This window comes from Suricata suricatta, chromosome X (assembly GCF_006229205.1).
Source record: "Suricata suricatta isolate VVHF042 chromosome X, meerkat_22Aug2017_6uvM2_HiC, whole genome shotgun sequence".
Lineage (NCBI taxonomy): Eukaryota > Metazoa > Chordata > Mammalia > Carnivora > Herpestidae > Suricata > Suricata suricatta.
The window spans coordinates 73,664,226-73,691,356 of record NC_043717.1 but is presented as its reverse complement, the minus strand read 5'-3'; the positions used below and the strand labels follow the sequence as shown (position 1 = coordinate 73,691,356).

Below are 27,131 nucleotides of genomic sequence, written 5' to 3'. Positions count from 1 at the left end.
ATATGTAAAATGGATTAAACTCTCCTATCAAAATGCGGAGATTGGCAGAATGGATTGAAAGTCAAAGAAAGAAAAAAATATATTCCATGAAAATAATGGCCAAAAGAGAGCTAGCGTGGCTGGATATAATATCAGACAAAGTAGACTTGAAGCCAAAACCTGTTACAAGAAACAAAGACATTACATTAAAAAAATAAAAAACTAAGTACATCAGGAGTGACTGAGTGGCTCAGTCAGTTGGGCAGCTGACTTCGGCTCACGTCATGATCTCAGGGTCTGTGAGTTGGGCTCTGTGCTGACAGCTCAGAGCCTGGAGCCTGCTTTGGACTGTGTCCCCCTCTCTCTCTGCCCCTCCTCCACTCACACTCTGTCTCTCTCTATGTTTCTCAAGAATACATAAAACATTTAAAAAAGTAAATGCATCAGTAATTTATAAGAATACACACCAACAGAGCCCTAATATATGAAGCAAATATTTACAAACTTGAAGACAGAATTAGATAGTTATACAATAATGGTTGGAGACCTCAATAATCAAGGTTCAAAAGTGGATAAAACATCTAGACAGAAGAATACTAAGAAAATAGAGGTCTTGCACAACACTTTAAACCCAGACTTAAAAGACAAATATAGGACACTGCACTCTACAGCAGAATATACATTCTTCTCAAATGTGCATGGAATATTCTTCAACAGAGAACCTATACAGGCCACAAAAACAGCCTCAATAAATATGAAAACATTGAAATACTACAAAGTATATTCTCTAACCACAATGGAATGAATTTAGAAATCAATAAACATAGAAATACTGGGAAAATCACAAATATGTGAAAATACACTCTTAAAGAGTCAAAGGTCAAAGAAAATATCACAAAGGAAATTATAAAACACTTTGAGAAGAATGAAGATGAAAACGCAATATACCAAAACTTATAGGATACTGTAAAGGGAGTAGTGACAGGGAAATTTATAGCAGTAAATGCCTACATTAAAAATGAGGAAAGATTTCAAATCAGTAACCTACTTTTGTATCTTAGAATAACTAGAAGAAGAAAAGCCAACTAAATGCAAAGCTAGCAGAAGGAATTAAATTATAAAAATTAGAGTGGAGATAAGTTATATAGAGAATAGAAAAACAAAAGATGGAACATTACTACCAACTTTACAAAAATAAAAAGAATTATGTACATTATTCAATGCTCACCGCTACAAGTGTAGTCACCATCTGTCACCATACATTATTACAGTATTATTGACTATATTCCTCATGCTTATTCTCATTTCTGAGACTTATGTATGTTATAACTGTGAGTTTTTACATCTAAATCCCCTTTATTTTGCCTGTTCCCCCACCCACCTCCCCTATGGCAATTGCCAGTTTGTTTTTTGTATTTAAGGGTCTTTTTGTGCTTTTCTTTGGTCACCTGTTTTGTTTTTTAGATTCCACATATATGTGAAATCATATGGCATTTGTCTTTCTCTAACTTCATTTAGCATAATATCCTCTCGGTCCATACATATTGGCACAAATGGCAAGATCTCATTCTTTTTTATGGCTGAGTAATATTTACTTCTCTATGTATACCACTTCTTTTTTATCCATTAACCTACCTTCTTAAGTTTTTATTTAAATTCTAGTTAGCTAACATAAAGTTTCACATTAGTTTTGGGTGTACAATATAGCGGTTAAACACTTCCATACACTACCCAGTAATTTTCACAACAAGTGCACTCCTTAATCCCTATCACCTATTTCACCCATCCCTCCACCTGCCTCCCCTCTGGTAACCAGAAGTTTGTTCTCTATAGTTGAGTCTCTTTCTTGGTTTGCCTCTCTTTTTTCCCTATGCTCTTTTGTCTCATTTCTTAAATTCCATATATAAGTAAAATCATGACATTTGTCTTTCTTTGACTAATTTTAAATAATGTATAGAATTGTCAAATCATTATGTTGTACACCTGAAACAAAGACATCATGTGTGAATTATATTTCAATAATAAAAATAAATAGAGAATCTGAGAAAGCTTATAACAAGACATTGAATCAGTAATTAAAAACCTAATAACAACATAGAGTCCTCAGATAGCTTCACTCATGAATTCTACCGAAATTTAACGAAAATTTAACCTCAGTTCTTCTCAAACTCTTCCAAAAATAGGAGAGGAGATAATACAACCTAACTTATTCTATGAAACCAATACTATCCTGATACCTAAACCAGACAAAGACATTAACGATACTCTCTATAAAAAATAGATTTAAAAAATCTCAACAAAATACTAGCAAGCTAAATCCAACAATATACTAACAGATTATATACTATAACCTAGTGAAATGTACCCCATGAATGCAATGGTCATTCAACATAAGAAAATTAATGGTATAATAGGCCACATTAATAGAACAAGGAAAAAATCATGTGATCATCTTGATACAGAAAACACATTATGACAAAATCCAATACCTTTTTTATGATAAATGAAAGGAATAGATGGAAACTTTCTTTTTCTTTTTTAAAACAATATTTATTTTTGAGAAAGACAGAAAGGGAGAGAGAGAGAGAGAGAGAGAGAGAGAGAGAGAATCCAAAGCAGGCTTTCCGTGCCATCAGCATGGAGCCCAACATGGATCTCAAACCGATGAACCATGAGACCATGACCTTAGCTAAAATAAAGAGTCAGATGCTCAACCAGGTGCCCCCATATGGGAACTTTATTAACATTAACAAAAAATATTTATGAAAAACTCACAGCTAACTCAATACTCAATTGTGAAAGATTAAAAGCTTTTCTTCCAAGATTAGGAGTAAGACAAGAATGCTTGCTTATATCACTTCTACTCAACATGGTACTAGAAGCCTTTGCCAAAGTAATAATGTAAGGAAAAGAAATAAAAGACATCTAAATTTGAAAGAAAGAAGTAAAACTATATCTGTTTTGGAAGACATTACCCTATATACATAGAAAGTACTAAAGAATCCATAAATAAAATATTAAAGGTAATAAATGAATTCAACAAAGTCTTAGGGTACAAGATGAAAACAAAAATCAATTTTGTCTCTATACAATCATAATGAGCAATATATAAAGGAAATTAAGAAAATAATTCAATTTACAATACCGTCCAAAAGAATAAAATAGCTAGGAATAAATTTAACCAAGTAAATGAAAGACATGTACATAGAAAACTAGAAAACATTGATGAAAGAAATTTAAAAAGACCTGAATAGGGGTGCCTAGCTGGCTCAGTTAGTAGAGCATACAATTCTTGATCTCAGGGTCATGAGTTCAAGTTCCACATTGGGGGTAGAGTTTACTTTTTAAAAAAAAGGGGGAAGGAGACATAAATAAGTAGAAAGACATCTTGTGTTCCTGAATTGGAAGACTCAGGAATATTAAGATGGCAATACCACCCCAAACATTCACAGAATCAGTGAAATCTTTATCAAAATTCCAACAGCCTTTTGAGCAAAAATGGAAAAGCTGATCCTCAAATTCATGTGGAATTACAAGGATCCCCAAATAGCCAAAAATAATGTAGAAAAGGAAAAGAAAGTTCGAGGACTCACACATCCCAATTTCAAAACTTACTGTATAAAGCTAATGTTGGTACTGGCATAAGGATAAACAAATAGTCAGTGGAATAGAATTGAAGTCCAGAAATAAACCCATACATCTATGGTGAATTGATTTTTGACAAGGGTGCCTAGACCTTCCAATGGAAAAAGAATAGTTTCTTCAACAAATAGCGTATATCCACATGTAAAAGATCTCTACCTCATGTCATTGACAAAAACTAATTCAAAATGTATCAAAGACCTAAATATAAAATCTAAAACCATAAAACTATTACAAGAAATCACAGGATTAAACCTTCACGACGTTGGATTTGGAAATGGAATCTTAGATATAACATCAAAAGTATAACAACAACAAAAAATAAATTGGACACCATGAAAACTAAAACTTTTGTGCATAATAGGACGTTACTAAGAAAGTGAAAAGATGACCTACAGAATGGGAGAAAATATTTGCAAATAATGTATCAGTTTAATATCCAGAATATATACAGAAGTCTTATAACGTAACAACAAAAAGACAAACAGTCCAATTTAAAAAATAGGCAAAGGCCTTGAATAGACATTTTTCTAAAGAATGGATATACAAATAGTGAACATACACATGAAAAGATGCTCAAAATCATTAGTCATTAAGAAAATGCAAATCAAAACCATGATGAAGAATTATTTCATTAACAAACTAAGATGGCCATAATAATAATAGTAATAATGATAAAACAGAAAAAAGTACTATTGGAAGGAGGTAGAGAAATTGGGGTGCTCATGCATTGCTGGTAGGAATATAAAATGGTTCAGCCCTGTGGAAAACAGTTTGGTCGCCCTTCAAAAAGAATAACCATACGGCCAAGTAATTCTACCCTTAGGTATATATCCTGAAGTACTGAAACCAGGTGCTCAAACAAATATACACGTATATGTGTTCATAGCAGTGTTATTTACAATTGCTTAAACATAAACAATCCAAAGGTCCATCAATGGATACATAAAAAAAATGCAATATATTCATATAATGCAATATTATTCAACCATAAGAATTAATGAAGTACTGTTAGGTGATATCACGAGAATGAAACTCAAAAATATCATTCTAAGTAAAAGAAATTAGACACAAATGGTCACATAATGTATGATTCCATTCATATGAAATATCTAGAAAAGGTTAAATCCACAAAGACAAAATGCAGATTGGCGGTTTCTAGGGGCTGAGGGGACGGTAGACATAGAGAGAAACTGTTTAAGTATGAGGTTTTATTTTGGAGCAATAAAAATGTTTGGATCTAAACAGAGGTGGTGGTTGCACAACATGGTGAATGCATTAAATGTCACTGAATTATTCATGTTAAAGGGTTAATTATATATTATGTGAATTTGCAACTCAATACATTTTTTAAAGAATTGAACCAAGATCCTTACATACTGTACACAAAATAACTCTAAATGGTTAAAAAATGCTAAGTCTCAAATAAATAGAAGAAAAAAAGGCAAAATTTAAAACTTTAGTTAAAGGCCTCTTACACATGACACAAAAAGCAATAATGATAAAAGAAAATAATTGATAAACTAGACTTTATCAAAATTTAAAAATTCTAATTGAAATAATCTGTTAAGGGAAAGAAAATGCAACCCACAGAATGGGAAAAATACTGTGTGTGAGTATACATATGACAAAGAATTTGTACTCAGAATATAAAAAACTTTCAATTTAAGAAGATAAGCAATAAAACTTTTAAAATATGGGCAGAGATTAGCGAAGACACTTCACAATAATATTTGAAATAAGTCAGTCAGATAAAGACAAATATCATATGATTTAATTCATGTGGAATTTAAGAAACAAAACAGATGAAGATAGGCGAAGGAAAGGAAAAATAAGATAAAAACAAGGAGGGAGGCAAACCACAAGAGACACTTAAATACAGAGAATAAACTGAGGGTTGCTCCAGGGGAGATGGGTGAGGGGGACAGGCTGGATAGGTGATGGGCATTAAGGAGGCACTCGTTGGGATGAGCACTGGGTTTTATATGTATGTGATGAATCACTGGGTTCTATTCCTGAAACCATTACATTATATGTTGACTAACTTGTATTTAAATGACATTATTTAAAAGATATCTGAATGGTCAATAACCATATGAACCTATGCTCAGCATTAGGAAAATCCAAATAAAACAAGATACCCCCTTATATCCACTAGGATGTCTATAATTAAAAAGATCCTTACACTGCTGGTAGGAGTGTAAAACAGTATAATCACTTTAATATTTCAGGAGATTCTCATAAAGTTAGATACCATATGTTTGCATTCATAGGTCTAACAGGAGAGACCTGGCAGGGGACCATGGGGAGAGGAAGGGGGAAAGAGAGCAGGGGAGAGTGAGGGACACAGATCAAGGGAGACTGCTGAATACTGGAGAGGAACCATGGACTGAAAGGGGAGGGGGAGGGGGGGAAGGGGGGATGGTCATGGTGGGGGGGCACTTGTGGGGAGAAGCACTGGGCGTTATATGGAAACCAATTTGACAATAAACTATTAAAAATAAATAAATAAATAAATACTTTATACACTCCATTCCCTTGTATCTACCCAAAAGAAATAAAAATTATGTGCACGAAATGACTTGTACACAAATGTTCATAGTGAAAGATAGCAGATCAGTGGCTCCCAGGGGACAGAGACAGGGCAAATTTGCACTGGAAAGAGATATAAATGTGAATTTTGGGGGGTAATATAACTATTCAATACCTTAATTATTGTGGATGCATACATTTGTCAAAATTCAGTAACTGTAAACTTCAAATGAATGTAGTTTATTGTATGTAAACTATACTTCAAAGGAAGTTGATTTTAAAAAATAGAAGAGAGGGAAGCCTAAATTGGGACTTGAATCTCTTCAGTAAGATTTCCACAGGCAACTCCCACGAGGGACGCTTCATTGAGGTCCCTGTTTGCGCCAAGGAATGTGGAGGCAAAACATTGTTGGAATAGCTAAGTTATTCACTTGTTCCCTTAAATTTACTAAATGGCATGTTGTATTTCCTGAAATATTCAAAGTATTTATTTAAATTTCCTTTGGGTGAAAAAGAACTCCCTAAATTAGTTTAAGAATAAAAAACTTGCATATATGTAACATATATGCATAACAATATATGTACTTATATTATAATTATCTAAATATTTAATTGCAACCCAGTAAATAATTGAATAATTAAAAACCTTAGGAAGCTTCCTAGGAAATCAAAGTGCTCAAAGTAGTTTTAACAGTTTTTCCCTATGGCTGCAGATAAACCTGCTTTCTTGTTTACAGATTAGTTTTAATTTTCTCGTTACAACTACTTCTACTCCCCCATTTTCCTGTCTCTCTTTTGGTCCGTTTCATCTCTAATCAGATAACACTATTTAAGGAATTGCACCTGTTTTTTTTTTTACAAATATATCAAATATTGGTTTATGCATGTTTAACTGGCATATACCAGTTCATATGGTATTAATACTTTTAGAAATACTACTATCTTTACAAATAAACCAAAAACTTCTTTTAAGTCATCTTTCCACTTGATGGTAAAGACTAAAGCTGAAGAAAGAAAATCAAAAAAGGAAAAAACAAATTAGTATGCCTAAGGAAAGGCAACTAGATTTCACTGAATTATACTAAAAGAGACTACAGATCCTGAGGAAAATCAGTTATTATTTATTTAACATATACTATGTTATACACATTATGTGAGATGCTTTAGGCTAATATTATTGGCCTAATTAGTAGGCGGAAGAGTCATAGCTTAAACTAAGATTGATGTCAACATCCATGCTCTAAAACAAACCATTACTGAATTCTACTATAGTAATTTTAAAACCAACTGTTTATTTTTTATTTTTATTTGTTAAAAAATCTATTTATTTTTTCCATAATATTTTATTGTCAAATTGTTTTCCATACAACACCCAGTGCTCTTCCCCTTAAAAATCTATTTATTTTAAATCCAAGTTACTTAACATATAGCGTAGTAATAATTTCAGGAGTAGAATTTAGTGCTTCAGCAATTATATATACGACCCAATGCTCATCCCAATAAGTGCCCTCCTTAATGCCCATCACTCCTTATAGCCCTTTTCCCCACAAACATGCCACCAGCAACTCTCAGTTTGTTCTCTGTATTTAAGAATCTCTTATGGTTTGTCTCCCTCTCTGTTTTTATATTTTTGCTTCCCTTTCCTTATGTTCAACTGCTTTGTATCTTAAATTCCTCACATGAGTGAAATCATATATTTATTTGTCTTTCTATTGCAGGGACTTTGTACTGCCACAAAAAGAGAAGAATTTGTCCTACCTAGTGCAAACACCAAAATGCTAATACAGTCCATCATTCTAATCCCAGGCCCTTTGGTGTCCAGAATACACTATTTTAGCATTCTCTCTAACTCAATTATGAAGTGTAACCTTCCAAATCCTCCTCTTCCAAAAATTTGCCAAATTCCAATAATTTGTCATTCCTGACAAAGGAATGACTAAGAAGTGTGCAGAATCTTCAAAGAGCATGGATATAATGGCCTAATGGCATGCCATTCTCATTTTACCTAGTTGCATTCAGCTATACCATCCTCTAGACAAAATCAGAAAGTTTACATGATTTCAGCAATACAAACCCTAGAACTGTTAATCTCCCTTCCACAACACCCTTTCTTCTGGCTGCATTATGGGGTCAACTCTCAATCACTGAGGTTGACACAATTTTCTTCCTTAGGAAAATTATAAGTTGGGGTTGGGTGTTGGGGCAGAAACAGGAAATATGATTCAATTTTTCAATCAATATTGGAAAAAAAAAGCATAAGTTAGTTAAAAGTTATTTAATTAAGGCTTCAGAATAAATTATAGAAATTACAAGTAATTAAAAACTAAGATACCTTTTCAAAGTGTTTATTAAAGAGTTATGATATATCTTACAAATCTCGAATATTCCTAATTCAACTAGAAAACATTCAATTAATTTATTTTTGAAAGACAGAGAGAGCACAAAGACAGAGAGGGAAGGGGCAGAGAGAAGGGGACAGAGGATCCAAAATGGGTTCTGTGCTGATAGCAGCAAGCCCAATGCAGGGCTCAAACTCCAAAACTATGAGATCATGACCTGAGATGAAGTCTAATGCTCAACAGACTGAGCCACTCAGGTGCTCCAGAACACTCAAATAAAACATAAAGGTTTGAAATTATTTTTTTAATCAGGAAGGAATTTGCATTTTATAGCAACTTTTGTTTCAATTTATCTAAAGCTTTTGGATACATTCACAAGAACCTAAAATAAAATCATAGGTTTCATACATACATCACATATTTTGCTCCAAATAAAAGTGGAAATGTCAGATCCAGCATTCAAAATCACTTTTTTAGTGTTGGCAAAGTAAAAGTGGAAAGGTGTTTGTTACTCAGCGGGGGGGGGGGGGGTGCGAGATAAGGAGAATATGTGTTATGTTTTACATGAAAGAGGACAAATTAAAGATAATTCTTCTTCATTGTGTTCAATGACAAAATTATTACTGGAATTAGGTTATTCTGGCAGCCTCTGGAATTTTAAAAAATTTTTTTAGTTTACATATTTTTGAGAGAGAGAGACAGAGAAAGAGCCAGAGTGTGAGCTGATAAGGAGCAGAGAGAGAGGGAGACATATAATCTGAAGCAGGCTCCAGGGTCTGAACTGTTAGCACAGAGCCTGATGTGGGGCTCAAACTCACAAACAGTAAGATCATGACCTGAGCCGACGTTAGACTCTTAAACAACTGAGCCACCCATGTACCGATTTGAATTTTTTACTTAAAAAAAAAACATCGAAGTTCTATTTGAGAAAAGGAGATAAAAGAAAACTCTAAAGTTGACCTGCTTATTAAAAAAATAAAATCCTGTTTTAGTTTATTTTATTAATTCACCTAGCATTCTTTTCCTAAAATAATGGCATAAAATAGTTAACTGTAAAATATGTTGTTAAACTATTTAAATCCTAAAAATGTTGAAATCTACAGCCATAAACTAATATTCAATATTTTAAACAGTTTTATTGCAAAAGTAATAAGCATTTACTATAGATAACTGAGGAAATGCAGACAAGAAAAAAAACCTGTAATTTCACTATCCACCTCTAAGTCGTTTATTTCCATTTAATTTTGAATAAACATTTATTAAAGAGATGAAACTTTAGGCCCTACAATATTCTACCCAAATGAACCTAGTTAATGTTCCTATGAGTACATATTTCCATTAACTCTGATTTAAAGATTATCTATGTCTATACTCTTGCTTCCTATATCAATGTACAATCCTATTAAGGCTTAAACCCAATAAAAATCTTTACAAAATTTTTAAGTACCATAAGGTACAAATACAGATGAAAAAGTAGAAATGTAAACAAAACTAAGAAAGAGATTATAAACTGAAATAATTTAATCCCTTTGGCCTCTTGAATACTTCCCATTTTTTCAGTTTAAATCAGAATTTGATTTTTTTTGTGTGTGTTTTATTTATTTTTGAGAGACAGAGAGAGACAGCGCAAGCAGGGGAGGGTCAGAGAAAGAGGGAGATACAGAATCTGAAGAAGGCTCCAGGCTCTGAGCTAGCTGTCAGCACAGAGCCCGACGCAGGGCTCGAACCCACAAACCCTGAGATCATGACCTGAGCCGAAGCCTGATGCTTTAACTGACTGAGCCACCCAGGCGCCCCAGGGCTTGATTTTAACAGGAAGCCTGGGCATGCTAAGTGAAGTAAGTCAAAGACAAATACCATATTATTTCACTTATAAGTATTATCTATAAAACAAAACAAATTAATAAAAAGCAGAACCAGACCTATAAATACATATCAAACTGATGGTTGCTAAAGAAGAGGGTGGGGAGATGGGCAAAATGGGTGAAAGGGAGTGGAGAGGTACAGGCTTCCACTTATGGAATTAATAGGTCACAGGAATAAAAGGTACAGCATAGGGAATACAGTAAATAGTGTTGTAATGGTGTTGCCAACTGATGTTGGCTACAGTCCTGGCGAGCAAACCATAACCATAAGAGTTGTTGAACCACTATGTTATATATCTGAAACAAACATAACATCTTGTGTCAGTTATACTCAAATAAAAACAGACAAAGCCTTGGCAAATAATGTTCACAATGCCTCTTGAAAATCAGAAAGACCTAATTTTAAACTCACCCTTGTTTTTTCAGCATATTGACAAATTCAAATTATAATGATTTTAACCATATGAAGAAAAAATATTTCCCTTTCCCTATATGTGTATCCTGGTGTGGATTTTAAAAAATGAGAATATATGTGTGAAATCTATTAGGAAACAGATATGTTTGCAAACCCATTTTTAATATAAGGGTTGTCAATCTGCAAATTCAAATGTTTCAGTTAAATTAGTCAAGAAAACAAATTTAAGCTCCTGAAGTTGAACCTCTTTTCCAGCCTCTAAGAAAGGTGACCTTTTTCAGTTTAGTCTCATTTGTTCTTTTACAACATTAGTCTGTGGTTTTTTTCCATTATACAGTATACAAAAATGAAGGCATGAAGGCAGTGATAAGGTCTAATACGCTTGTGACATAACAAAAAGAACTCTTTACTGCAACTGTGGAGAAAAATGAAATGCCCAAATAGGCTGTAAAAGATAAGTGAGCAAACAGAATCTGAGAGATGACAGCAAAAAATGAATTTACCCACTATTAACCAAATTACTAACTGAAGAAAATGTATAGTTTATTTTACAAATCACAATGTAATAAGAACTCACTCCTTCATTTTGAAACAAAACAATGAAAATTAACGTGACCTTAAAGCTAGGGCAAATTGGCTCATTAAAAGCCAGATAGGAAAACTACTCAGGAAGGGATACTAAAGCTTAATAAATGCTTCACATTTCAAAAGGCTTCCTGAAACTAAATTAACTCAAAATGGGTAAGGCCATTTCCTACAGGGTCATTGTTCAAGCATTTTTCCTCCAAAGTCAAAATGAAGGAAGGTAGAAAAAGAGCCTTCCTCATTTCAAAATAAACTGAACTGCATTTTTTTTCTAAAATATTTTTATCCATGACCAAATCTGATCTATTATAGTTGAATTCTTTGTTTCCTACAACATTATCAAAGAGAAATAAAACCATTAAATGAATAGAAAATAAAAACTGTCATAATGATCCTAGTTTCTCTTCCCTTAAACTGTGTGTGAGAAAATTAATCATAAAAACTTTAGTTTCTGTTAATTATATGTAAGGCTTTCTGGTAGATGATATAAAGTAGATAAGTAGAAAATGATCACTGGTGTTGAGGTAACTCCTATACTGTAGGTTTAGACAGATGGATAGATGGATGGATAGACAGACAAGGCAGATAAATACACAGGTAGAGATATAGGTATATAGATGACATGTTCATTTATCAGAATACTGAATGTTATTAATACATCAATTTTCTACCAAATGATCTGCAGATTAAACACAGTCTGATTCAAAATTCCAGGAGTATTTTTTTTATGAGTAGAAAAGCAAATTATAAAAGCTATATAGAAATGGAAAAGATGAGAAGGAGGAAAGGGATGAGAGGAGGAGGGAGAAGAAGAGAAAGAAAAGGAGTAAAACCAAAATTTTGAAAAAGAACTAATGTGGAGAATTTGCGCCACCTAACTTAAATCCTTATTATAAAACTACCGTAATAAAGACAAGGTGGTATTAGTTTAAAAATATACATATAAGTTGACAGAAATGATTAAAATAAAAAATAGACCCACATATTTATGGCTAATTGATTTTCAACACAGGCACCTAGGTAATTCAGTGGGGAAGGGATCATCTTTTCAATAAATGGTGCTTTTCAATAAATGGTGAAAAAAACTGCACCAGTATTCTTACCAAATACCATACACAAAATAATTAAATGAGTCAGAAGGTAAAGCTATAAAAGAAACTTTTAGAAGCAAACATGGAAGAAAATCTTGATGACCTTAGGGTAGTTAAAGACTTTTTTATAAAGGACATAGAAAACAATAACCATAAAAAGTGACAAACTGGACTGTATCAAAATTAAACATTCCCTCTCTGAAAATACCAGTTATAAAATTGAAAAGGCAAGCTACCAAAAGGGAAAACTTATCTACAAAACATGTATGCACTAAATTAGATAAACGTTGAGTTCAGAATATATAAAGAGCTCTTACTACTCAGCTCTTAGAAAACAATGGCCGACTGAAGCACACAACATGGATGAATCACAAATGTTATTATGTTAAAGAGAAAAAAAGCTAGACTCAAAAGGTTACATACTGATTCAATCTATATGACATTATGAAAAGGCAAAATTATAGGAAGACAAAATAGATAAGTGATTGCCAGGAAGTGTAGGTAGACGGGGGAGCTAATTATAAAAGGTAAGCATGAGGACATATTTTGAAGTGATGAAACTGTTCTGAATCTTGATTATGGCAGTGGTTACAAGACTGTATGCTTTTATCAAAATTCATAGAATATGACACCAAAAATAGTAAATATTACTAAATATAAATAAAAGGATAACTATAAGAAAACTACCAAGTGATTACAAAACTCAGATATCAAAATGGTTAAAATTAAAGAGTAACTGGGGCACCTGGGCAGCTCAGGTCATGATCTCACAGTTCCAGGACTTTGAGCTTGAGCCTTACATTGGGTTCTCTGCTCTCCATTCTCAGCCCACTTCGGATCCTCTATCTCCCTCTCTCTCTACCCCTACCCCACTCACACACACTCTCAAAAATAACATTTAAAAAGGGGCTACTATAATAGCAAACGCAAACAAGGATGAGGAACAACTAGAACTTTCATTCATTGGTGGAATGTACAATGATACAACCACTTTGGAAAACAATTTATAAGTTTCTTATAAAGTTAAAAATAAACCTACGATAACCTAGCAATTCCATTACTTGATATTTATCCAAGAAAACGAAAGCACATGTTCACACAAAGATTTGTTGCAAAAATGTTCATAGCAGAGGAAGTGGGGGAAAACTTTGAAGACACTTCTCCATTCTTACTCAGTACTAGGTACTTTTCCACTCCTAGTCTTTCTCTTCTTCTGCCCCTGGGCCTTGAGGTCCATAAAACCTTGGGAGCTTTTTGTCTGGGGCTTCTTCATCAGTGAGATGACCTGACCCCCAAGTCTATGCTTATCCAGGGGACCTGAAGTCACTGTGTTGAGAATGTAAATGGGAGGGAAGGGAAATCAGCCCTTTCCTTGGTTTAGTCTCTTGCTTATACAATCATAGCAAGCAATTAAAGATTTGACTGTTACTTTCATTTTGGCTTGTTTTAGTTGGCTACTCAGATTTAGGAGCTCAACCGAGCTCCTGACAGTATGATCATTTAAATAGGTGCCAATTATTTATTGATGAAATTTAACATTATTTTTTTATTCTAAGGACATAGGAATGGAAAAGGATCAAAAAAAATTAAAAATTTATATGGGAATAGCCAAGACAATAGTTAAGACAATCATGAAGAACAAATTCAAAGGAGCTATAACACAAGATTTAAAAAGTATTATTACAATGCCAAAATAATTAAAACAGTATGATATTGGCATTAGGATATACAAACAAATCAACAGAACAGATTAGTAAGATCCAACCAAGACCTGTATATATACATTCAATTGATTTTCAATAAAGCCATCAAAGTAAATCAATAAAAAAGGAATTTCTTTAGCATGTGGTACTAGAATAACTGGTTATCTATATAGAAAAAAAATGGGCCTAAGGACAAAATCTGAAACTATAAAGATTCTAGAGTAAAACATAGAATAGTATTGGCAACCTTGGAGCTTAAGATTTCTTAGAGAAGACAGAAAAGGTACCAAAAGGGAAGGGGCAGGAGTGAGCTTGGGGTAATAGAACAGTTCTACATCTTGACCTGGTTGGTGGTTACTATGTATACAACTGTTAAAAACAATTGAGCTATTCACCTAAGATCAGTGCATATCACTTATTGTAAATTTTACTTCAATAAAATAACAGTTAAAGTGCAAACATTAAAATATTCACAACAGCTTTACCTGTAACAGCCACAAACTGGAAACAACCCAAATGCCCATTAACAAATAAATGAAAAATCAAAATGTGGCATATCCATACAATGGAATACTAACTACATAGCAAGAAAATAATGAGCTACGGATACACATCACAACACGGATGACTCTCAAATGCTGAGAAAGAAGACAGAACAAAGAAAGTGTACATACCATATGATTCCATTTAAATAAATTCTAGAAAATGAAACAAATGTAAGAAAGCAGATCAGTGGTTACTTGGTGGTGGAAGATGGAATTAGGATGAGAGGTTAGGACTACAGGGAGGCATGGAAATTGTTTGGGGTGATATACATATCCCATTACTTTTAATGTGCCAATTTCACAGGCATTACATAGGTCACAGCTCCTGAAATTTTGTACTTTAAATATGTGCATTTTACTGTATATCAATTTACCTCAAAGTTGCTTCAAAACTATAAAGAGGCAGATTTAAACTCAATAAAAAAGAATTTTCCTTCTAACAACCAGAAAAATAGGTTTTTAGAATTAAAAGAGACTTCATAGGTATTGCTGACAAGGTAGCATACATTCTCTATTTGAGCATTTTTAGTAATGGGATATTTCCATTATTAAATAGCTTGTTAGAAAATTACTGGTATCAAGAGTTACTGTAACTTAATCCATTGATTCTAGGTCTTGTCTGGTCTCTGGTGCTATCTAAATCTACCTTCCCTCAAATTCAAAATTCATTCAACAACTAGGTACTGAGAACCAACTATATACAAGGAACCAGTCTACATACTGTCTATATATTATGTGAACAGTCTATATACTGTGGTGAATATAAATATATGTAAGACAAAGACCTTGGCTTCATGGATTTTTCCAATATAGTATCTAAAAATAACTCCAGCTCATTGTCTTTCATCAGTTTCCTCTGCTTCAGTTTACATCATGAGAAATTTTCTGACTTGGCAATTGGACTGAAGATGGTAGGAAAGACGCAAGTCCAATCTAGTACCATCATTTTCTATTTGCTAGTTGTATTGTGTCTATTAGGATGAAAAAAATTACAAAGTCGTATTACCAATTCCTAAACCAAAGTGGTATCCTGGAAAGAGGATGAGAATAAGATTCCTGCTCTACTTCTACAACTAGCTGCATGCCTCATCAATCATTACACTTTCCTGTAAAATGATGGAGTTGGTCTCTGTAGTGGTTTCAAACTTTTTGGTCTGAAGATCCTCTTACTCCCTTAAAAATCATTGAGGACCCCAAGAACTTCTGTTACGTATCTATCAATACGTACCATATAAAAAAGTGAGTAAAAAAATAAAAATTAAATAAAACTCAGTAATATTTAAAATAATTATTTATTCATTCATTTAAAAGGGACAATAAAGAACATCCTGGCTTAATTGTAGAATTTACTGCTCACTGTAATTAGGATAGTTTTGCCAGAATACCTCTGTAAATCTTGTATCTGTACACTTTTCAAAGTGTCCTATCACAGAGATTTGTTCGTTGGAAAAGTTCCACCTACTGATGTCCTGTTACCACTTAACCTATTAAATAAAGACACAAAAATTGACAGAAAAAAAATAAATAAAGGGACAATAATGAACTGATTACATATTAACATATATTATACATTTTTATGAAAATGAATTACATTTTCCACAAATACAAAAAAAGTATGAGAAGGGATTGTTTGGATTGTTTTACATTTTTTGGGCAAATCTCTTTAATGTCTGCCTTGATAGAAGCCAGCTTCTTCATATCTGCTTCTGCATTCACTCTGTGTCAATATGTTGTTTTGGTTGAAATAGTTGGATCTTCATATCTGCTTCTGCATTCATTCCGTTGCAACATGTTGTTTTGGTTGGAATATATGAAGAAAATCTGGCTTCATAAAGTTATATATTTGGAAATTTGAGGATTTTAATAGCCTTTTAAGATAATTGTGGATAACTTTTGAAACTATGCCAAAGCTCTGTAAGTGGTAGAGTCTAAGGTTAGTTGCAACACAGAACCTGAAACCTTATCAATTAACTATTTGTACTCAGTTACATTAAAACTCATTGGTCTATCTCACCTCTGAATGGATCTTTTATCCGTGCATGACAGGGTAATATGCATCAGTCATTTGGAAAATACTGGTCCACTGAGATACACACAACTTCTAAATGTAAATACTTTCATTATACAATATCAAAAAATCATATACATTAATATGGTTATGAATCTTATTAGAAAAGGCCAAGATTTGGAAAGCTGTCAAGCTCAGAGTGGCAGATTCAACTTTTCCAAAATTCTAATCCTTACTTGAAAAGTTCAAATTTGTTTATTGGCAACAAATACTGACAGTAATTTTCCTTTAAGTGATAGAGGCACTTTGCTCATTTTTGAGAAAATGCTTGCCAAATACCCAAGTCTGAATAATCACAGTTTGTCTCAGTTGTTCTTTCAATAAAAGTGTGTTCCATGCAAAGATCAGCTAGTTCGAGCCACTACTTAATCAACTGCACGCGTGTTTTCCCTAAAAACAACCTTACTTCAACATACAGAACTGTTTTTTGTATACTTCCCATTTTGTCATAGAGAATGTTAAAAACATGTGCACTCAAAGGTCAAGACTTAATAAAATTAATGCTACACTAAGACTATTCTTAAGTAAAATTGGCTTTTTAATCCCCTAAGAATATGAAGAATACAACTACTAGGAAAATTTGGTACACTGCACTAGCAGTTTTAGCTACCATCAGTGCAAATGCCAACACAGTGAAAAAGGCACACTTTGAAACCACTGACCTGAAAGATCATTAAATGTCCTTCTAGCTCTAAAATATCTATAATTATGTAGTCACCATCTTCCATTTGCACAACTCTAAAAAAAAACCCATTAGTTTCTCTATTAAGTGATACATCTTACATTTAACAAACACAAATTTCTTATAAATATGCTTATAAATTCAACTGATTCTGAGGACATGCTCCTGAGGTCATAGAATGGGACCTATTTCTTCCTTCCTAAAAGAATCTTGATTTTATTCAGATTTTCCCACTCTTCAACTTTTCCAGGCACCAATGTGCTTTGCAGGGGTGTGGGGAGGTTAGGTTAAAGTCACTGGTCTAACCCGACTTTTATGGTCCTATTTCACTTGCCAATGTACTGGTATAAACATACACATATAAAACAATTCTAACCAATGAGATGTAAGGGGTGTTTTCACAGTGGAGGTATGGGCCTCCTGAGAAAGTTTTCAATGTTGATAAAAAAGAACACAAATGAACAAACAGTTAATACTCTTCTTTTACAGGACATTGTGGTGTCTGCATGTGATCTCTGGAACTGCAGCAGCCACTCTGCTAGTATGAAGGACACTAATCTGAGAGTAAGCTGATAGGCATAGCATGGCAAAACAGAAAGTGGAAAGAACCTAGGTCATTATCTGGCTAAATTAATTAACCTCGGAGACACCCTACTTCAAAACTTCTTGTAAACTGACCTAAAATTTGTCTTTATTGTTGAGACCACTGAATTGGTGTTTTCTACCACTTGAAAAAGAAAAAAAAAAAACCTTACCTGATATAAACCGACAATAGTATGTCTATCCTTCATATACAGAAATGTTTTACTACATCAATTAGAAGATGAGATTATGGCCAAAAAGGACCTCTCTTCCTTTAGCAAAGTTCTAAAGAGCTCAAAATGCAGAATACACCAAACGATCTCAGTAGTGTACGACTCTTAGTACCATTTTCCTCCCAAAGTTCCAAAATCCCCTTCACTATCCTGTTAATGTCATATATACTATGAAAAATTGGAGAAGCAAGTCAGCCAGTTCTCATAACATATAGGAAGAGTGTTATTTGACTGAATTATAAGATGATACAAATGCCAACAGAATTTCTTACAGTCCTATTTTAGTACTCACTGTCATAAAACCAATTCCATCAACCTGACTAGCACTTGCTCATAAATGGTGCTTAAGTCACCAAGTTAATAAGTAAATCTAATGTTTACTTCGGATTCAGTAAAATTTAAAAATGTTAAAAATGTATTTAGTGAAAGCTTGTTTCCTTTATAACATTTGCCTTTGCTCCTTTGGTTAGCAAATAGCAAGGGATTTAAGATTCTCATTTCAACAGGGCAGCACGTACCATCGCAGATTACACTTTTGGTTAAAGGCCAGCAGAAGCTGCTACAGGAACAAAGGGCAGTTGGACCTGGATAGATTATGAAGGTAAATAAACTCAAGCACTGATGCATATAATGAGAATCTGGTTTGTTAAAATTGAAGGAGTCAAAACCTCAAGAATTACTCCTATTAAAAACAAATCTTTGTAATGAAGATTTAGGTAAGTGACTGGGTGGTTCATTTATAATGTTAATTAGAGAGAATATATTTTCAAAAATTACTTTTGTTCCATAGCTGCTATTGTCAGAAGGGGATGAGATAATGGAATCATTACATTTTAAAAAGAAAATCATTAGAGGATAGGACCAAATCAACCAACCAACTAGCAATCAATTGAGCATCAATTCCATAGTCACTTTACTAGATAGAAAAAAAATTATTAAGGTTGTCTCTTAAGGCACTCTTATACACTACTGATAGGAGTATAATTGGTAAAACCATTCTGGAAAGTAATTTGGCAAGAGCAGATCTCTATCATTCAGAAGCTTAAAGTTTAGCTATTCAAATGCCACCTGGAAAAGCCATAATGTGTAACAGTGTGTGATTTTACAGAGGATTACATTTGAATTGCACAAGCTACAAGGCTAGCATAAAGGCAATAAAGTCTCTTAGTGAGGAAACACAAGAAGGTAAAGTGGGAGTGGTACAAAATGGATGGGGGACCTCTGATCTCATATATACTTAGGTTGGTTTCTTAAAAGAGGAGATGGGGGGCTGGAATAGCATCAACCCAAAGTGGGGAAAAATAGATTAGCAATTAATGGCGGGAAAGGTCCTGGAGTAATACTAAGGGAAAGATGAAAGCAAGGGACAGCACTAGACAAAGACAGGACCATTTAGGTGTAAACATCATAGGCAGCTAAGGGCTGAGGAGGGTGGGGAAGGAGAACAGAGGGGCTCCCATTTCAGACACATTCCAAAATTCTCCTAGCGAAGGAGGGATGTCAATGGGTTTGCGGTATATTATACCCTTGCTATGGCTCCGAAGAAGTCAGTGGGGAAGTTTTTCATGGAGGGCAAACTCCACCCTCTGTACATGGGAGAAATGTAGAGGAATGAATGGTTCACCAAATTAAACTTTAGGCCCTTGAAGATAGATGGCCTAGGCAATTATAGCAAAGAGTTATTAAAGGATGGGCCAGTGGTGAGGGTATCTTTAAAATCAAGTCAAGTGACCAACCACAGGAAGGGGTTATGGGCAGGGCAGTGGTAATTATTCAACTTTTAACATGACTTTACTTTTCTGTATTATCTATCATGTATGAAATAGGGACTGAAGAAAATCTCATGCATGAGCAAGCTCTAGAGCTAGACTATTCTGGTTCAAATCTTGACCCAATCACTAACTAACTAACTGCATGACTTTAGACAAGTTATTTAACTACCCTATGAGCCTCAGATTCCTTGTACATAAAAATGGAAAGAGTATTATCTACCTAACAGGGGATAACAGGAACTACTAAAAAAAGTTAGCTATCATAATTTATCTGCTGATGTCATCTTTCTAAATGTCAGGGACTACTATATGTACCAAAGACTTTGAAAATACTTAGGGCCTTTAACCCATCCATTAATTTTCCATAAAGGTGACAGTACTAAAAAAAAAGAATACAAAATATGGAATAAGAATTGTTCATGGCATTTTTTCTTACAATGGCTCTAAAAACTTGAATTTTAAAGATATATTCTACAGGGACAACTGGCTGGCTCAGTCAGTAGAACATGTGACTCTTGATCTTCAGGGTTGAGTTTGAGCCCCACGTTGGGTGTAGTGATTATTTTTTTATTTGTTTATTTTTTATTTACATCCAGGTTAGCATATAGTGCAACAATGATTTCAGGAGTAGATTCCTTAATGCCCCTTACCCATTTAGCCCACCCCCCTCCCACAATCCCTCCAACAACCCTCTGTTTGTTCTCTATGTTTAATCGTCTCTAATGGTTCCACCCTCTCTGTTTTTATATTATTTTTGCGTCCCTTCCCTTATGTTCATCTGTTTTGTGTCTTAAATTCCTCATATGAGTGAAGTCATATGATATTTGTCTTTCTCTGACTAATTTTGCTTTGCATAATACACTCTAGTTCCAACCACGTAGTTGCAAATGGCAAGATCACTTTTAAAAATCTTTTAAAAAAATATTCTAGGGGTGCCTGTGTGGCTCAGTCGGTTAAGCATCCAACTCTTGATTTTGGCTCAGATCATGATCTCATGGTTGTTGAGATTGTGCCCCATGAAGTCTGACTCTGTGCTGATAGCACTAGACTGGTTGGGATTCTCTATCTCAGCCCCTCCCCCACAAGCATGCATGCACAGCCACTCTCCCCTCTCCCTCAAAATAAATACATAAATATTTAAAGAGTATTCTATAGGGGCACATTGGTGGCTCAGTCGGTTAAGTGTCAGACTCTTGATTTTGGCTCAGGTTATGATCACACAGTTCGTGGGATAGAGCCCAGTATAAAGCTCTGCACTGGAGGTCAGGGAGCTTGCTTGGGATTTTCTCTCTCCCTCCCTTTCTTTCTACCCCTTCCATGCTCACACTCCCTCTCTCAAAGTAAATAAATAAACTTAAAAAAAAAAAAGTTATTCTATAAAGTGAATAGGTAAATTAATTGTGGTGTGTATAAATATAAATTGTAGACAGCCATTTAAAACTAGTATCTTTAGGGGCGCCTGGGTGGCTCAGTCGGTTAAGCCTCCGGGTTCGGCTCAGGTCAGATCTCACATTCGTGGGTTCGAGCCCCGCGTCAGGCTCTGTGCTGACCGCTAGCTCAGAGCCTGGAGCCTGCTTCCGGTTCTGTGTCTCCCTCTCTCTGACCCTCCCCCTCTCATACTCTGTCTCTCTCTGTATCAAAAATAAATAAAACATTAAAAAAAATTTAAAAAAAAACTAGTATCTTTAAAGGAAGAATTTTAATAACATGGAAAAATGCTTGAAAAGTGAAAAAGACATTAAGATAAAAACTATATATAAAGTAATTCCAACTAAAAAAAGTTAACCAATTTACTCTTTTTTTAAATTTTTTATGTTGATTTCTGAGGGACAGAGCATGGGTGAGGTAGGAGCAGACAGGGAGGAAGATACAGAATCTAAAGCAGGCTCCAGGCTCTGAGCTGTCAGCACAGAGCCCATGGGGCTTGAACTTACCAACTGTGAGACCATGACCTGAGCTAGAGTCAGATGCTTAACCAACTGAGCCACCCAGGTACCCCACCAATTTACTCTTTTAAGAAAAGATTGGATACATAAGAAGGAAAATCTTCAAAACAATAATAGGGGTTATTTCTATGCTGTTGGTAGAATTGTAGACATTTTTAAATTTTGTTTATAATTTTCTGCATTTTTCAAGTTTCCTATACTGAATGTATATTACTTTTGCTATCAGACAAAATCAACATGTAAATTGATTGAATGAATGAACAGATATACAGTTCTTGCTTATGATGTAATAGGGAGAACAGATAAAATCCCATGAAACAAAATAATTGTAAGACCAAATACTAGATAGGAAGAGTATAAATATTACAAGTGTTCAAAGAAGGGTAAAATCAGCCATTGGTATATAATAGTAAGGGAAAGTTTAACAGAAAGACTATTTATTATCACTAGCATGTAAACTCCATAAAGGCCAGAAATTTGCCTATCTTATTTAGTTTTATCCACAGTGTCTAGCACAAAATGATTTTATGAACAGTACATATTCAAGAGTGTGAAAATAAAACAATGTCAATACAATTCTTAAGACTCGTAAGTTGCTGAATAAATATCTGCTGGATGAATATAAACATCACACTGAAACTGAGTAAAGATGTAGATAGATAGGATTCTAATCAAAATGGAGAGGCAAAATATGTATGCAGTAATCAAGAGATTCTAGGAAAGCTCACATAGGCTTCAATGGAGAACGTATATTATAAAATGTAATGAAAAATAAGGTTGGATGGGGGGAAAGATAATGATAGACCCTGAAAATCAGGCAGAGACTTTGAGAGTTAATGCATTAATGGCAAGTCAACAGTTTTTTTTAATGTTTTATTTGTTTTTGAGAGAGAGACAGAGCAAGAGCGAGGGAGGGGCAGAGAGAGAGGGAGACATAGAATCAGAAGCAGGCTCCAGGCTCTGTCAGCACAGAGTCCGAAGCAGGGCTTGAACTCATGAACTGTAAGATCATGACCTGAGCTGAAACCAGCCTCTTAACCAACTGAACCACCCAGGCACCCCCATAGTTTGTAATGACAATAATGAAATCTTCAATCTATTCCTTATTTGCCAAGTATTATTCTCAGTGCTTTACGTAGCTCTTCTCATTTTATTCACAGAACAATCTATGACATAGGTACCACTCACTCCCTTTTGCCAATAAGGGAATTGACTCCAGAGGCCAAGCTTTTAAAGACTATAGAAGACCTCTCCAAAGCCCACAAAAGATGTCCAAGGAGAGATACCAGAAAGCAGTGAGATTCCATAACATCAAAGATGTATTCTTATTCTGTGGTCTTGGACTGGAATCAGTGATATAAGTGCAAATTCGTGGTATTTAATCATATATACATACAAAGATAGATTATAAAAAAAACAGATATAGACGTGGGTATGTATCTATGTTTTGTCTGCTGAGAGGCATAGATGCAATGACACCTCAATAGCAATGAGCACACCAACCACCCAGACCTTGATATCTAAACACCATTAACCAATAAAAGAATCAAACCTCCCTGGAGAAATGGATAATTCTAAGGTTGGGGTAGAGAAAGTAGGAAAATGAGGCTGGAACATCTTGTGGTACCAGAACATAAGGGAATGCTGAAAACATGATAGGGACACAGTGAAAGGACACAGGAGCCAACTGGAAGAGGCTCCTGTTGGGCAAATCTGGGGTAATTTCAGCAAAAAAAAAAAAAAAAAAAACAACAAAATTCATAATTCGTAGAGTAAAATAAATATCATAATTCCATATTGCTATAAATAACTGAATAGATAATAAATAAATAGCAGAGAACATAAAGTTCTTTGTTACATAAGAATTCAATTATTAAACACAGAAAATGTTAAAAACTGAAAATCACCATTTGGCAAATGTCAGAGTAAGAATTATTCAGGCTGGAATCCTCAATAGATGCTAAAATTAGCAGGCAAAAGTATGATGAGAAACAGGATATTTACGTTGTCTCACAATATCACCCCACACAGTCTCACAAGATCCACTCACTCTGTAATTATGAAAAGGAAAAAATAGTGACTTTATGGCATATAAACCTGGCAGACACGACCTGAATCAAGTTATCAATGTTAACTCAGGTAAAGAGTCTTATGTGTTGTATATACAAACATCAAAAGCCAAATAAAAACACAGAAAAAAATGTACACACTCTTACACAAAGGACAGATACATATATAAATATCTACAAGATTAAAACATTTCATCTAACTAGGATATTGATGTGTGGAAAATCCCTGGCTTTACTACAGGCCTGGTGTCCTAATGATAGAGAAATGGGATACAAAAATGCTCTTTTAAAATTACATAGAAAGGAAAAGGAACAAATTGTATGGTATCCTCTGTAATGACTTCACAAACACTCAATCATTAAAGAGTCCAAGAAAACAAGCTTGTTCCCAAGTTTTGTCAGCCATTAAAAGAGATATCACTTTTAATATAAAATGATTTAATTCAAATTGATGTATAGTATTGTTATACATACCTGTACAAGTGGAATCTGGTGCACATTTACTAATAGCAATGTCATAGAAAAAAATTAGAAATATTTAATCAAACATTCATAAAACCTTTGCCCCTGAGCCAAATGCCATAAGCAGAAAGCAGCAAGAAAATGTTTTTAAAAGTAACTATTTTCAACAACACAATTGTAGTCTTATCCAAGGGTCTATAAGCATTATTGAGTGGCAAAACCTTACCCCATTAAGATGCTCTGCATCAAAAAAGCAATTTTAAGTCATCTATCTAATTTTTTGGAGGCAATTACAAGTGTAGTTACAAATACTTGATATTCATGGTTTTTCAGCAGATTTGCGTTCATAATTATGCTGTGCTTAGAGTAATATGAAAGTTAGTTTTCATACCTTGAGTACACATTTTCTGGAGAATAAAAGGAGGGAAATGTAATCTGAGGTATGCTGAGTGTATAGAGAAACCAAACAGGTAACTTAAAAGTGCACCCAGATAAGCCATAACATAGCAGCTGCATATAGTACAAAAAAGTGGCAAGTCACTTAACCACGTTGAAGGCCTAAGCAATGATTTCACATTAAGCTGTTTTTAAAACAACCCATTACAATCACTCAAATATAACTTTTAAATAATCTTTCACTACTTAATTCTTTAGAGGTTAAGTGAAATGAAAAATGATGGGCTTCTGGCGGGAGAACACTTTCTTTAACAAAGCCATTCATTCCTTTATATCTGCCTCTTCCCCAGAAAGAGAGTGGGTGGGACTACCCAGAGATCCTTCTAGGAGATATATTGGGGTTTCAATTCTCCATTCCTAAAAACCGAGTGGAACTTTCTGCTCTGTCATTTTACATGTGCATCCTTATCCACTGTTCTTTAAACCAGAACACTCATTCTCAGAAAAAAGATAATTCCTTTCCTGTAAACAGGCCATGGGCATATTCTCGATTTGTTTAGGTGCCTTCGTTTTGTTTGTTTGTTTGTTTCAGGTAAACAACGAACAGAAACCCAGAACTTAAAATTAAAAAAAAAAAAAAAAAAGACGCATAAGACCTGACGCCTGAGGCCATCCGTCTCGCTCTCCTCCTTCTTTGGTGTGTTACCTGAGCTTTGGCAATTAGGATGTCAAAAAGGGGACGAGGTCTCTATGGAGGCTTTCCCAGCCAGAGGTGAGGGCAGATTCGTGCTGCTTAAGGAAGGGGCAAAGGGAAGCACTTCCTGGGCGCGCTCAGCACTTTGATGGCAGCTGGATTCGGAAAAGCCGAAATATTAACGCTATAGCCCAACTTTAAAGAGTGCGTGGGTTGGGCACAACTAGTTAGCCGGCAGGCAGGGAACCCCCAGGGCACAGGGTGGGGAGGAAAAGTTTCAAATACCCTCCAGAGCCTGGTGATCTGTTCACTGGCGTCCCCCACCGCGGCTCCGCTCCGGCCCCCCGAGCGGCTAGCTGCAGGAAAGCAAACAGCCCTATTTTTAAACGTAAACCTCTCCCCCTGGGCTGGAGAAGGCTTGAGTTACCAGTGTTGTAAATAATGTTTGTTTTTTGTTTTCCTAAGCAAGTGAGGGTAGACTGGAATTCCCTGGCCAAGGCCAAGGAGAAAGGAAGGTAAAGGGACAAAAAAGTAATTTCTGCGGGAGAGTGAAGTGACATGGGGGGAGGGGACCCATGGAGAGGGGGAGGTAGAAAGAAGGACTTACCGCAGCCCCTGCAGGCTGCCCCCAAAGACTCAGGGCCAGTAAGAACAAGCCGGCAGCCAGGCTGACTCCACGCAGTTGCATTCTTCTCCGGCTCCCGCAGCTCCTTCAGCACCCGCACGAAATCCCTGGCTAGCTCGGACCGACTGACATAATCTTGAGGGTATATGGGGGAGAGCTGGAGTCGGAGAGGGACAGCGAGGGTGTCCCAATTGTGCCCTTCGGCTTAGGTGAGGAGAAAGCTTTTTAAGAGTTGAGCAGGGGTTAAAAAAAAAAAAAGGTAATAATAAAAAATAAATTTTAAAAAATGGAAAAGAAAAAAATAAGGAGAAGCTCTTCTTCCCTCCCCCCTCCCCTCCCCAAAGCCGGTCTCTCGGGAGCACTTTTCCCTTCAGTCCGGACCTACAAACTTTTTCCTCATGCAGGTCCCACAGCTCTACTTCCCTCCCTCTCTCCTCCTGCACCGCCCCTTCCCCACCAGTGCTGGGGAATTTGAGGATCACTCCGCTCCGGCTTTAGCCTGCACCAGCAACCTGCGAGGGAGTGACGCTCAGTTATTTGGGGGAGGGAAACTTCCAGGCCAGTTGACCGAGCACCGTAAGTCTAACCGGGAAGCTTTTTCTATTTGTTCACTTGCACCTTTCATTGGTATTACTCTTCCCTGCCCAGTCCCACTCTCATTGGTGAGAGCCCCAAAGCCAATTACAAATAGACCTGAGCTGGGACTAGTTTTTTTCGCGGATGGATCTTAGAGAAGCTGTGCATTTTATTGTTAATGGTTAGAAACAAATTTTGGTCGCCGCTCTGGGAGCTGCTGGTGCTCTTTGCCTTACACCTGCTCACAGGATAGTTTCTACATACAACAGAATAAGTGAAAATATTAGAACTATATATAAATATATTTATATAATTAAATATATCCTTATA

The 27,131-nt window shown here is 35.1% G+C and overlaps 1 protein-coding gene across 2 annotated transcripts in view; it reads right to left on the bottom strand.

The window, feature by feature from the left end:
• The window catches only part of COL4A5 (collagen type IV alpha 5 chain), a 228,554-nt gene extending 202,100 nt beyond the window's left edge, over positions 1-26,454 (bottom strand). For both annotated transcript variants that reach the window (XM_029930017.1, XM_029930018.1), the window contains exon 1: positions 26,208-26,454. In XM_029930017.1, coding sequence (XP_029785877.1) covers positions 26,208-26,288 — 81 coding nt within the window. In that variant the 5' untranslated portion in view covers positions 26,289-26,454. The remainder of the gene's footprint in view (positions 1-26,207) is intronic.
• Positions 26,455-27,131: the final 677 nt, after the last annotated feature.